The following is a 14,592-nucleotide window of genomic DNA, read 5'->3' on the forward strand; positions in this document are numbered from 1 at the left end:
CGCGCAATGCGGCAGGAGTGACACTTTGCATAGCGACACTCATTTCTGGTAATCTTCTTATTCAAAAAAGGAAAAATGAGTATTTAACATAAAAGTTATTACAAATCAGCAGGTCGTCATGGAACCTTCGAATGTTGTGGAATTTTTTGGTTCAGAAAACGTATGATGTTGCGGAGTACCGACAAGATTGTCTTTACCGGTGTTTGATTCCATTTCAGTGGTAATGTATTCTCCAAATTTTCCTATAGAACTAAAAGAAAGTTTATGATACTCCAAAATAACCTAATATAACCATCTAGTGGGATCTAGTTAAACTATACAAAACATGCTTTGCTATTCTACAAAGTTTCCATGGCGATCATTGCTTGTCAAGATTTTCTACTAAATTAAGAAAAGTTGGATGAATTTTGAAGATAATAACTTTTTGAAATCAGCTAGCATGACCCAGTTAAACAATACAAAAATGGAAATAAAAGGATTAGAATTCTAAAAGTTGTAAAATTAAAGATCAAATTTAGAATAATACAAAAATAACAAATAAATCTAGAGTACACGAGAAATCTTACCTAAAAATTGTTTAAAATCTAATGTATTTCACACATTACCTAAAAATTTCTAAGTTTCTAGTGCAAGCCTTCAAATTTGAATACGTGTGAACCTTCAAATCTGCCGCCAGCAACACCTCGCCGTTAACGCCTCTTACACATAGACATAGAACCCGTATCCTTTAGAGTCTCCAGTATCTCTCCGTTAACGCATCGAAGATTTCACTGAATCATAGGTACATTCTAATATATATTTGTTTGGCAAAAATATTAAAAAGAATCACTTATAAAGCACATACCCAATAAGAACTCCCTTATTTGTACTTCGGTGAACTAATATGGTGATCCACCAACAAATATAGGGTCGGGTCCGTCATCTCCACCAATGCCACTAATTACACCAAATATAGCAAACTAACAGACAACTGTTAGATATTTCCATATTTTGATCATTAATTGGGGCCAGAAAAACTCAATTTAAAAATTAATACAAATAAATGGAAACTAAAAACAAAACTTAGATATTTTCATATTTTGATCACTAATTGAAACTAACAAACAATTGTGGCCAATTATTTGCATTTTCTTCAATATCTACAATTATTATTAATATAAACAAACTAAATAATTAACTAAGTTATCGAGTTTGACGTTCCCTCATGTCGGGTTTGCAAACTGACCGAATCCAGCTAAAAGTCCTGCTCCCATTAACTGAGTTGACCCGATCATCTAAAAGTCCCGGACATCAATCTCTACAACTTCCACGCCAGGCTGCATATCTGAGTTTGGGTTTTCACATTAACAAAAGGAAAACTGCAAGCTGCAGCAAAGAACCTTAATATTGTACGAGCACCTATAAAACAAAGACACACATAAAGAATATTAGGTCTATTTCTTTATATAAAATTCCTCAATAGCTTATTTTCTCTAATCGCTACAAATTTTCTATATACATATCAATTCACTAGCACTACAAAAGTTCAAAACAAGTAACTACCAACATAAATATATACCAATCAACATCAATTACCATTCAGATATTGAACTCAAATATGAGCACAAACAAAAACTTCAAATGAATTAGAATTACCATGCAAAGCAATATCTATTGCCCCTAAAATATTGAACTTATAGATTAGAAATCATTCTAAATGAGTATAAATTCCTTACATTGGCAATGAGGAAATTCTCTGCACCAAGGATCACCCCCTAATAACAATTCGTTCATAATAAAAATAAGAAAATGAAATTCTTATGACAAGAACACTATGTATTAACATCGTCGCTCAACCATCGATTCATGAATCATTGATATATACACATCTAAAACACAGTGAACCCAGTCATTTTTATAGTACATAAGAAATACCTCAAGTCGTTGGCTTGGGTTGTAACCACCCAATCATCTTGCTCATCTTGATCAAAATGGCAAAACTTAATTAGGAAATCAGAAAATATATATAAATCATTAAAGCTTGACAAAATTATAAATTTCGAACGCCATATCCTAAATTGATATGTGTAATTACTAATCGTATCTTATTATTTATGCAGGCCAATTACTTTCCTTTAAGACATGATCCTGCTTACCCATCACTGGTCTCTCCCTCTACTTGCATCGCCCTCCTTTAGAATTCAATATAAGATTCAGAACAAAAAAAACAATTAAAATTTAACATCATTTACTTGCCCTAAACTGTCGAGAAAGGGCACTCGATCCAAAATATGAAACTTTGAGGTTTCTAGAAGCATCGTGTAGGTCCCCTGGTTCGTGTAGATCGTCACAGAATTGTCAATCCAATCTAGAGTGCAGAATCCTCTAGACCAGAATATCACAGAATTGAGTAGAAAACATAAATTACTATCAACCGGGTTTCTATTGATTATCAAACACAAGTATTACAATCAATCAAACCCTAATTCGTCCAAGCTCTATGCTCTCACGAAAATCCTTACACAAAAACGTTTTGGCAGATTAACCTAAACCCTAAAGCAAAGTCTTGTTTATATAACACAAGGTTGCTACTTGGGCTAGGGTTTCCTACATGGGCAAAGCCCAATTCGTCCCCCCTAGACCCAATCTGGGTTTTGTTTAGCCGAAGTTCTATTATTTCACTAATACAAAGTTAAACACGCTAACTGTTTATCATTTTACTAATTACAAGATATCCAAAGACCAAATCTAAGTTGTTGTCACAAGTATGCACCAACAAACTCCCCCTTGACAATAGCTTCATAAAACAACTTTGTCTTCAGTAATCTTGCAATGTCTTTGGTCTTTGGATAGCTTCAGCTTTAACAGCTTCTGTCAGCAACAGACTCCCCCCTAAGCTGATGCATCCAATCAACAAATCTTCAAAACGTTAGCACTTGAGTAAACTCCAGTTTAGCATTTGCATCGCAATCTTCAAACTCTTCAACTTTGTTTGCAATGTAGAAAGGAGGTTCTACCATGCATCCAATCAAACTCTCATCTTCTCAACAACTTCTCAACAACAGACCGATTCAATCTGTATACTATAAAACAAACATCTCGAGAAACCATAAGAATTTTTCAACAAAGTTAAATAAATTATTATTATTCAAGAGATATCTAAACTGTATTACAGATTAAGCCATTCCAATTTTTTCACCAACACGCCAAACATTTTGTCCAACACAAAAGAACCTGCATGATATATAATTTTGAACTCACTTTCTAACACCATCTCCCCCTATCGGTAACAATTCCTCCAAGAATAACAGTTTTCCATACGTTAAGAATTTTAAACAGAAAAAGACACTATTTTTGGATTTTTATATTTTCTGAATGCAAGTAAATACAAAAGTAATAAACACTCTATTTTTGTGAGAATCACCGGTAAGAAGATCATATCAGCACAATCAAACTGTTTCACACTATTAGATAATTCTTATATAATTTTTCGTGAAAAGCAGTCCAAGACGATTGATTACCAGTATGTTTGTCCACTTAAAAAAATGCATGAACATTTCAAGTACCGTTACCATATGATACGTTAAGGTAATATTATTACTGATATACTAGTGTGGACACTTCAGGATGTACCCCCGCGATCAAGGTATGCACAAAGATTCATTGTAGTAGGTGAGTATACTGAATTCATCTATTTTGTTTTTCAACGATAGATAATTGGTGATCAGGTCAGTACTTCCGTATAGCAAAGAGACCAAAATATCTAACGAGGACTAAGACAAATACCATTTTTGGTACGATTTATGCATTTTGCACATTTGAATGACTCTCTAGGAGAGGTTCTTCAATTTCAAGGTTTTGGCATTTTTAACTCTTTTAAGATATCCTGGTTGTGCCTAGGTCAGCATGTATCTGGATGCAACAGAAGGACAACCCTGATATCCCCGGATAATATAACAGTATAAAGAACCAAAACCTCAGATTTTGGCAATCTATCAACGCAAGATTTAAGGTCATTAAACCATACACCACTGATGTGTTCCCCACTCATACACAGTTCATTTAGGTTTATATCACATTGGTAAGTTGATTATTTCATGCTTTTTGCCTACTGGTACATCGTATGATGAAGCTGCTATCACACTTAAGCATTTTAACTTGCTGATGTACTATCATTTCTTCTTTTTCACACAGTGGTAACTCATTTTTGATTTTCTATTTTTTTATGGTTTTTATTTTTAATGTTTTTGTATTTTTGATTTTTAAGAAAGCAGTAAACCATTTACAAAATTCTTATGAAAAACATGTTATTCAGTGAAGAAACACTAGATAAACGACCGGAATTGAAATATCTAGGGGGTTTGGATCTGCATAAAAGGGTTTGTTCTCTCTCGCTCGATTCTGTGTTACTGATCTTCTTCTCTGATAAACTCTGCAAAACAAAGCACCGTTAGCCTCGTCAAGGGGAGAAGGGGGTTCTCTCCTTGACCCGACTCCGGCGTGAGAATAAGTATGTGTTTATGAAGAAGAAGAAGAAGAAGAAGAAGAAGTATTGAAGAAGTGTGTGTGTAACTTGAATTTCATACCCGAATTGTTCTCATATTTATAACCGAGAGTTTGGGCGGGAAAACCCGTTGGTGAAATGTTAACAGAAAATGCTAACCCCGTAAGCGGTTACGTTTCCTTCCGTTTGATCTTCTCCATCCAACGTGAGTACACACGGAACGCTGATCCGATCTATGGCTGGGGAATTGCCACGTGGAAAGTGATCAAGTGGAGGTTTTTTCTCCAATTCCATGCCATCCTTGTGATTTCAGGGATGCCTAAGGTGATGACACGTGTCAAGGCGGTTGTAACCATCCTGGTGGTGCACGATTGAATTCTTCTAGAAGATTACTGCTGTAATTTGGTGTGACTCTTTATCGTGTGGTGTCAGTTAAGTAAATAATATCCAAGTCTGGATATTATTAAGCGGAAGTGTTCAACTTAGGATTTTCATCCTTTGTTTATGGAAGAGAGCGCAAGGATTTATGATTTCCTTTTGGGCGCGTGAGTGTTGTCTGCTATCTGTCTCTTAAGCCTTCTTTGTAGGACCAGTGCGCGGCCGCACAAGGTCAAAAAGGGCTGAGAGACGAGGTTGTGGTATGGTCCTAAGTATTTGTTACAAAGTTTTTAGGACCTTACCCCTTCAAGTCCCCCAGTCTAGTGTTGCTCTTATGCAAGTAAGTGGAGCACTGGACTTATGAGAGGGAAATGTTTTTGGGCGCGAAAGTTGGGAATCTTCTATGAGAAGATTTCTCTTTTGCTCTTTGAACCTCTTTTGACTTTTGGATGGATGAACAGTTTGGAAAAGATATTTATCTCTTTACTGGAACTATTACTATCTTGGAAAAAGAGTTTGTAATTATGAGCTTACGATAGCTGACGTCATTTTCTTTAAGCTCTGTTGACTCTTCGTCTTCTGATTTAAAAGTGGTTCCTAGGAATTTTAGTGGACCCTGTCAGGGGGTTTTAAATGAGACGTGATAGTTGCAGTGGCAACGTCGTTAAGACGACCTTTGATTTGACACTCAATCATCACACTTCTTGTCTCGGTATTGCTGCTTTGGCCTATATATTTATTTTGGGTATAATACTCTTCTCCTAATTTTGGAAAAATGGAGAACAAAGGACAAATCCGATGGATGAGACTTTCTAATGTCCTGAAGGTTTGATATTACTGTAGAAATCAGTGACTAATCCTGTTGTTGGAGATGAAAAGGTTGAGAATGCAAATCATCGGGAAGCTTCTGAAGACCGGCTCCGTATTCGCCTTGAAGACGAAAATAATGGTGGAGTTACCCGGTTATCGGCACATCTCGTGATTCAATCTTTTCCGGTTGGTTGGAGGGGAAGTTCATCGATTGTTTACCAACGTCGTCGCCGTATTGCTGTTCCGGCTACTGTTGAAGATGATGAAGAGGATGTTAATCCTTTGATTGTAGATCCTCGTCCCTTGTCTGAGTATGGTGAGGTTCTTTATACTATGTATGAAGTGTTGGATCACCTCTCCTAGGTTGTTTATGTTGTAACCGGTACTACTTTTATTTTGAAGAAACACTTACTATGTTCTTTGTAAATATTTGCTTAAAGTGCTTTCTGTTGCACTTGATAATATAAATTTTTGATGCACTTTTATGCATGCAAGCTTTGGTTGCTACAGTTAGGGTTTGGATTACAATATGTTGCATATGCTTAATTGCTTTGAATAGGTAGAGCAAATGAGAATGGTATTGTGCACATGTGTGAACGTTTGTCTAAAAACGCGGGAGGTTGTGCCCTTTTTAGACTGTTTTTTTTTTTTTTGGGTAAAGGGTTACCCCGGTGATTCTATATATCAACACAACCAATACAAACCAAGTAGTGTAGAGAGTCTACACTAGATCGATCATGAGGCATACCCCATGAACGTAAGCGAAAACCAAAACACAAGCAACTAACAAATCAACACAAAAAACAACTAGCCTGACAAACTAGGAACAACTAAAAAACAAATCAACACTGATCAGCCCCCATCGTCCAAAATCTCTTTGCCATGGACTTCCCATTCGCTCAATAGTCTTCGAACATTACCAGTATTCTTCAGTCTTGCTCCCATTAACTTGTATCGAACCAGCTGTATTATGTGAGCACCAACAGTTTCTGGCGGTCTTAGTTGATTTTTAAAGATCCGAGCATTGCGTTCCTGCCAAACAACATAAGCCGTAGCCGCAACCACCACTCTAGCAACATAATCCGCGGCTAGTTTAGAGTTGGACCGAACAAGTAACCAATTCACAATATCAGCCCATTTAGGTTGAACCGAGTCCATACCCACCTTACATTTCACCATATCCCAAACTTTAGCCGAGTAGTTACATTCAAAAAACAAATGACTATGGGAGTCATGATTTGCATAGCACAATAAGCAACACATCATGTTCATATTTTTCCGTCTAGACAAATCCCAGCTTAGAATTTTATCCTGCGTAAGTAATTTACCTCGCATGATCAGCCACATGAGAAACGCGTGCCGCGGGATACATTGGGTAAACCAAACAATAGTGCTCCATGCTACTTCCGTTTCTTTATGCCGAATCGTATTCCATACACATGAAGTCGAAAAATCTTTCCGATCACTACCATCACGCCACATGATTCTGTCAATTTTGTTCGGGGTTACGTGGAATTGATCTAGCTGAATTAAGACTGGGAATAAATCCCTCCAAGCAACCGGCCATTTCCATTCTCCATTTAACTGAATGTCAGACACCGAGTCCTCCAATCGAAATCCTGCATTAGCAATGGTTCTAGGGGAGATAAAGTTGCCGAGCGGCCCTATATCGCACCAATAATCAAACCAAGCCGAGGTCCGTGTACCATCACCAACATCCGACCAGAAAAAATCTCTCATTTGCGGTCTAAGTTGAAGGAGCTTTCTCCACGAGTAGCAACTATTGGAAATAATTTTAGATAACCAGAAACTATTACCTTTTAACCTGTAACTGTGCACCCACTCCACCCACAATGATTTTCTTTTCGTAACAATACTCCAAATATGATTAGTCATGAGTGCTTTATTAACATCTCCTAATCGCCGAATCCCCAATCCGCCTTCATATTTAGGGAGACAAACTACTTTCCAAGAAACCTTCGCTTAACCTTTTTGAAACGTAGAGTCTTGGGCCCAAAGAAAATTCCGCATCTTCGCCTCCAATTCATGAGTGACCCGTGATGGCAATAAGAAGACAGAGGACCAGTAAATATGCATAGTGGACAAGACGGAAACAATGAGTTGCAATCTGCCAGCAAACGAGAGTAATTTATTTCTCCAATGCATGATACGTTTGTCAAGCTTTTCCATCATAACACTACAGTCTTTATAAAGAAGCCCTGACGAAATTAGAGGCACACCAAGATAGCGCACAGGCAAGGATCCCTCCTTGAACGGCATAATGTTCAAAATAGCATTTTTAATATAACTCGGGACATTACAGAAGAACACCGTACTTTTCTGTATACTAGGCACCAACCCCGACATTTTAGAAAATTTAGAGAGAGAATTCATAATACCTCTAGCTGAAGCAATTTCCCCTCTAGCAAAAAGGAACAAATCGTCTGGAAAACATAGATTGATAATTTGCTGCTTCTCACATTTGTTATGAAATTTAAAAGACGAATCAATCCTGACCATGTGATGCAGAATGCCCGTGAGAACCTCCATCACAAGAGTGAACAAATACGGGGACAACGGATCTCCCTGGCGAAGACCCCGATTACCTTGAAAAAACCCGTGCACATTACCGTTGACACAAACGGAGTACGAAGCAGTGGAGACACAAACCATGATCCAATCAACCATCTTACCGCTAAACCCAAATCCCAGCAAAATATTCTTAAGGAAGTTCCAATCAACCGTATCATAGGCCTTCTGGATATCTACTTTGAACGCACATCTTGGGGGGCCCGAATTACGATGATAATTGTGCATCAATTCTTGGGTTAACAGAATATTATCCGAAATCTTCCTTCCTGGGACAAACGCCGATTGATTTATGCTGACAATATCATTTAACGCCCCCTTCACTCTGTCCGCAACTATCTTGCTAATGCATTTATAAACTACGTTACAACAAGCTATCGGCCTGAACTCAGTGACTGTCGACGGAGAAGGCACCTTTGGAACTAGCACAATAAGAGTGTGATTTAATTCTCGTAGAAGATTACCAGTATCAAAAAAATCAATGATAGCCCTTGAGACATCATCACCAACTATAGGCCACGCACTCTTGAAAAACGCCGCCGTATACCCATCAGGACCCGGGGCCTTATCAATGCCAATAGAAAACATGGCCTTCTTAACCTCATCTTCCGTCACCTGTCTACACATATGATTAGCTACACTCGGATCCAAGACGTTAGAGAATAAATCCGGAGCCGGATTCAGCGACGTATCACCCCGACACCCCAAGAACTTCTCATAGTGATCAACAAAAGCTTGATGAACATGGTTGCCCTCAAATAAAGTACCCCCAGCATCACGAATGACATCAATCCGGCTATGATGATTTCGGTTTTTAAAGAAGAATGGAAAAAAGCCGTGTTCATATCCCCAGCTCTCAACCAGTCCACTTTAGATTTCTGTTTAAGGAAACGCTCCTCATCCAATAACGCTTCTTGGTATTCAGCACTTACAGTAGCTTCTTGAACCCGAAGACTCTCAACATTTGGCTGGTTATCAATACAACTCTGAATGGCCTCAAGCTTATCACGGAGATTTTCCACTTTTTTATGCAAGTTACCTTGCTTAAATAACAGAGCACGAAGTGGTTTTTTCAGGAGCCGAAGACGTTTAACAACACAGAACTGATGCACTCCTTTAATTCTAGTACCCCACTCTCGCTTCACAATGTCTAAAAATTCAGGTTTAAACACCAGAAAGTTAGCAAATTTAAAAGACCGAGGTTTTGGCATACCAGCATCTGGGAGCTTTAAAACGCACGGGCAATGATCCGAGAGCCTATACGGCTGAAAAAGAGCAACAGCATTCGGAAAAGCAGTTACGAACTCGGTATTACCCAACACTCTATCGATCTTTTTCAGCAAGCCAATCCCCTTCTTGGGCTTCTGGTTCCAAGTAAAGTGGAGACCCGATCGATTAATATCAAACATTTCAATATTATCCACACACTCTTGGAATTCCTTCATGCTAATAGAAACAGTTGAGGCCCCCATCGATTTATCTTCTAGGTTTAGGGCCGAATTGAAATCACCCATAAGCACCCAAGGCTTAGTACCAACAAAAACTTTGTGCATAGACAAATGGTGCCATAACTCCCTACGTTTCACATAGTAATTAGCCGCATAGACCACCGAGCAAAAAGCTATTTTGTTATCTTTCTTGAAAAAGAGTTGTAAATGAATAACCTGATCGGTTTGAGACAAGACCATGACATCCAAGATGGCTGGATTCCAGCCTATGATAATCCTTGTACCCTTGTTACAATGAGCCCCATTTGATGTCCAATCCCATGAACGAAACACAGATTTGCACACATGACTCAGCCTACTAACATCAACATGCGATTCTAGAATAGCACATAGACTCAGATTATAATCCTTTACAGCCTGTCGAACCTCCGTTTGTTTCAGAGGGCGGTTCAACCCCCTTATATTCCACGAAGCAAGACTAACCATTGTTAACCGCTGAAGAAGGAGTGCTTGCCCCTTGTTTAGTTACAGGTTTAGTAGCATCATTAACAAGAAATTCAACCGTTTCATTGTATACTTCCTGGACCTCGTCATCATCCGAATCATCTTTCATATCCCCTACTCCGCTTCCACCAGCTTCATGGTCATTCCTCGAATCATTTAACACGTCAAAGGGGTTATTCGAATAAAAACTCGACGTCGTGGCTGATTTATTCGGCCCACCACTGGTTTTTAACCCAACCGGACGGTATTCAAATTGCTGTTTTTGTTTGTTAACCGGGAACCCCTTTCTCTTTGCCGTTTTCCTAGCATCCACATCCGTGAACCCGTCTTTGTCTACCGTTGGTTTTTTCGAAGGCCCTTTAGAATTAGGCACTTTAGGAACTTTTGGAACAATGGCCGGAGCCTTCGTAAGCTGCCTAATTTGCTTCGGACAATCCCCATCGTGATGCCCAAAAACCTTACAAAAGGAGCATCGATGAGGGCTCCATTCGTACTCCACATACATCTTTTCCTTAACAAACCCGTCCCCTTCCAAAACTGGGACAGCAATCACAATTTCCTCTTTGAACTCCTTGTCTGCCGATATTTCAACTAGAGCTCTCGCAAAACTGCTCCGACCCCAAGAATCCAAGCACATTGAGGTAGTATACGTGTCTAAGGCTATCGGGTTACCAATAGCCGTTGCAATCATACTTAAACCATCCTCTGTATATGCCGCAAGGAGAACCTCGTGAATTTTAACCCACAGTTGCACAGTTTTAACTTCCTTCTTTTCCAGTTTCGAAGATGGAGACCATACATTAAGAAAAAGCGGTTGCGAACGAATGATCCAAGGACCTCCTTTCATAGCATTCATCATACCATTTTCATCAGCAAACTTAAAGAAGAAATAACCACTAGCATTCATCATAGTCTTTTGGAGGCCAAATTTCTTCCAGTTATTCCTTACGAAATACTCGACTACCGGGTATGCAACACGATCACCAAGAAAGTATCCATATAACGTATAAGCAAGCTTATCCTTAACAACCCTAACAGATTCCTTCGGCAAAACTACATCACAACCCTCATGAGCTACCGGACTTGTGAGTGATCTAAAATTGACCGTTCTAGCACTAGCAGCCCCAATAGAATCCGCGTAAGATACCGGAGACTTACCTGAATCCCTGCGAACATTCTGACTTCCTTGCACACCAATCTGATTGCTCCCGAAATCCTTATCGGCTACATTAGGGTTTATGTTAGAAGCTCCACTAGGGTTTGCATGGGAAGGATTCACCACAGCCGATTGATTCCCTCCACATGCAGTGCTCAACTCCACCGGTTTTGAGATTTCCAGAAGCCCATCTATAACAGAATTGTTGCTGGTAGAAAAGATACCCCGTCTTGGGGCCAGATTGTTACCCTCAATATTCGTTACCCGCAAACCAATACCACGCATTGGAACAGTATCCGGAGAAGAGTTTGGCTCGTACATCCCGGCATCCTTCAGAACATCAGCAGGAAACGGTGAAACCGGAACTCCATGCTGATCAAACAAACCTTGATTCACAGGTTTATCGGGGATGTTACTCCCCGGAAACGTACGTTCATTCATTAGCAGAAAACAACTCTCCCTTAAACAGTTTAAAACGAAAACACCATGCACGAAGAACAAACGACCACCACGCCAAAACACCGAAAATCAGCAGCAGAAACACAGAAAACGAAACCCTAATCCTTAACCCTAGCGCCGAAAATCAATCCCAATTTGATTAATCCAGAGTATCAATCTAGCTAAATTTAACTCAGTAAACCGCGACCAATAACAACCGGATTAATTAAACAGGATGTCTAGACAGCAACTATGGCGGCGATTTAAGAAAAACAAAAGAAAAAACCCTAATTTCAGATTGAAACTATTGCTAACGAGTTCGTTATAGAGTTTTGAAGATCAAAACCCTAATCACAGACTGTTATACAAACGATCTCAAAGAAATTGAAGGGTTTCATGATGAACAAGGTAAATCGCCCTTTTTAGACTGTTCATGAGGTGTACAATGTTTACCATATTGTTTTCGCGTAAACCAAAAGAATTATATGCAATTTGTAATAAACAGTAAAATGAGTAAAGATGATGCTTGTATTAATTGGGCGCAAGGCCGACAATACAAAGGATAATAAAGAAATGCATTGCCTGTGTACTTAGATTTTTGTGGGAAGGTTTGACTTATATGTAACACCTGCGCAACTGCTGCGCGTTCCAGGTGCGGGGAACTAGCGTCCCATCAAGTCTCTTTAGGGTGTATGCCCCCTTGCCTAAGACCTCATTGATGATGTATGGTCCTTCCCATTTTGGCGCTAATTTGCCTGGTTTTTCCACGTTAGAGGCTTCATTGTCGCCCAAGACAAAGTCACCAGGAACAAATGTGCACACGCGGATGCGCGCGTTGTAGTATTTTTCGAGTTTGGATTTGTACCTTGCTTCTGCGACGGCGGCATTCTCGTGCCTTTCTTCGAGAAGGTCCAAATCCATTCTTCGTTCTTGCTCATTGTTTTGTTTTTCTAAGGCGAGCATGTGCGGTAATGGGAGACCAATTTCAGCTGGAATTACTGCTTCAGAGCCGTAGACAAGACTGAATGGGGTTTCTCCCGTGCTAGTCTTTGGCATGGTACGGTGGGCCCATAAGATGCTGGGGAGTTCATCAACCCATCCTCTGTGCGCTGTCCCAAGTCGCGCTTTGATGCCGTTAACTATTTGCTTGTTAATACTCTCGACTTGGCCATTTGCTTTCACGAAGGCAAAGTTGTGCTCGATCTTCATTTCTTCGAACCATTTCTAAAGGTCTTCTGAGGCAAAATTGGTGTCGTTGTCGGAGATGATGCGCAATGGTAATCCGAATCTGCAAATAATATGTTCCCATATAAATTTGCGAATTATCATTGCTGTTGTGGAGGCTAGTGCCTTGGCTTCAACCCATTTTGTGAAATAGTCGACTACTACAATGATGAATTTTACTGCGCCTGGCACGTCAGGAAATGGGCCGACGAGATCGATGCCCCATTGTTGGAAAGGCCAGGCGAAAGTGACCGGTACGAGTGGATTTTTTGGTTGGAGTGTTTTTGGCGCATGGCGTTGACAAGCTGTGCATCTCCGTAATAATTCTACTGCGTCCACATGCATTCCCGGCCAGTAGTATCCCGCGCTTATTATTTTTGCCACAACCATGCGTGGCCCTGTGTGTATGTGACAACTCGTATTTCAGAACTTACCGTTGTACTTAATGTAACGTATGTGAACCTTGTGTGATGATTCGACATGTTGATTTAATGAATGGTTATGAGACTTTATTCGTATTATGTGAATCTTTGTTGCCAAACACACCCCACCCGAAATATTCACCCCACACAAAAACACCCTACACATCTAAACTGATCTCGGCCCACTAACTGATCTCGGCCCACTTTACCTTGTGACTTATTATTGGATGTTGTATTTCAACCAACGACCCACTTTTGAGGATGTGTATCATATTGTTACGTGAAATCACAAAGTCAAAACAAAAACCCTACTTCTCTTACTAGTCTTGGACGGCAGCCCCCCCCCCCTATCGAAACTCTACCCCTTTCTCGTAACATCATCTTAGCGAATCAAACTACTGGTTAGTGATTTCCCTTGCTTGAGTTGTTTTGATAATCATGCTGTGTAAGTAAGATTGATGTGCCGCATGAATATGTTATGTAACCTAATTGTTGTGTTAGTGATGTGTGTGCCATTTATTATAATTGGATAATATCATATATGTGTGCCGCATATTAATGACTTTGATGAATAATTGTGCATGTCATAGTCGGCCCAATAACATCCGGAGGTGACTAATAATTGCCGGCCATAATTGTTTATGTGGGTGAGTAAGTGGGGGGTTAGTTATTTGATGATGAAACCGATCATGTGATCTTTCGGCTGTTGACTTAATGTTATAGATAAATGGAATTAAGAATCAGTATTCCATTGGGGGAAATTGGCGGCCAAGGGTTGGTCCAATAAAAAAAAAGGTTGAATTAAGTACATTAGTAATTATAACAAAGTCAATTGTGCATATGCCTGCATATACATGTGATTGCTTAGTTATCGGCCACTGTATCATTTTTTGGTCCAATGAGTGTTGGGCGGCATTACTTGTCCGTATGTGTTGTTTGAGGTGGTGTATTATTCTAATGCATGATCTAATAATTATTGTGTAAAATGATAAAGTCATGATTGAACAGTGTGTTGAATGTGGAGTTGTCGGCTAGCATCTTAGAATCGGTCCAATGGTTTGTTTTTAGGGCGGCTATGTTTGTTTGTTTCAAGCATGTGCATAGGCAAATTGATATTATATTTGTGAGTGTTTTGGTTGT

General features: G+C 39.5%; 2 protein-coding genes across 2 annotated transcripts; both read right to left on the reverse strand.

Moving 5' to 3' along the window:
• Window positions 1-6,523: 6,523 nt before the first annotated feature.
• Window positions 6,524-7,567, reverse strand: LOC110924762. The gene has a single exon (XM_022168754.1). It carries the CDS (start codon window positions 7,565-7,567, stop codon window positions 6,524-6,526), a length of 1,044 nt encoding a protein of 347 aa, XP_022024446.1.
• Window positions 7,568-8,940: 1,373 nt separating this feature from the next.
• LOC110924761 lies at window positions 8,941-11,809 on the reverse strand. Its single transcript, XM_022168752.1, has 2 exons — window positions 10,192-11,809; window positions 8,941-10,085 (listed from the first exon to the last, which is right to left on the reverse strand). The coding sequence occupies exons 1-2, from the start codon at window positions 11,807-11,809 to the stop codon at window positions 8,941-8,943; spliced, it is 2,763 nt and encodes a 920-aa protein (XP_022024444.1).
• Between the last annotated feature and the right edge of the window lie 2,783 nt (window positions 11,810-14,592).

This window comes from Helianthus annuus, chromosome 17 (genome assembly GCF_002127325.2).
Source record: "Helianthus annuus cultivar XRQ/B chromosome 17, HanXRQr2.0-SUNRISE, whole genome shotgun sequence".
Taxonomy (NCBI): Eukaryota; Viridiplantae; Streptophyta; class Magnoliopsida; order Asterales; family Asteraceae; genus Helianthus; species Helianthus annuus.

Coding starts and splice junctions, on each gene's coding strand:
- LOC110924762 (XM_022168754.1), bottom strand. CDS start 7,567: ATGACTAATCATATTTGGAGTATTGTTACGAAAAGAAAATCATTGTGG.
- LOC110924761 (XM_022168752.1), bottom strand. CDS start 11,809: ATGAATGAACGTACGTTTCCGGGGAGTAACATCCCCGATAAACCTGTG. Junction 10,086..10,191: donor TTCTTCAGCGGTTAACAATG/GTTAGTCTTGCT, acceptor GTGCTATTCTAG/AATCGCATGTTGATGTTAGT.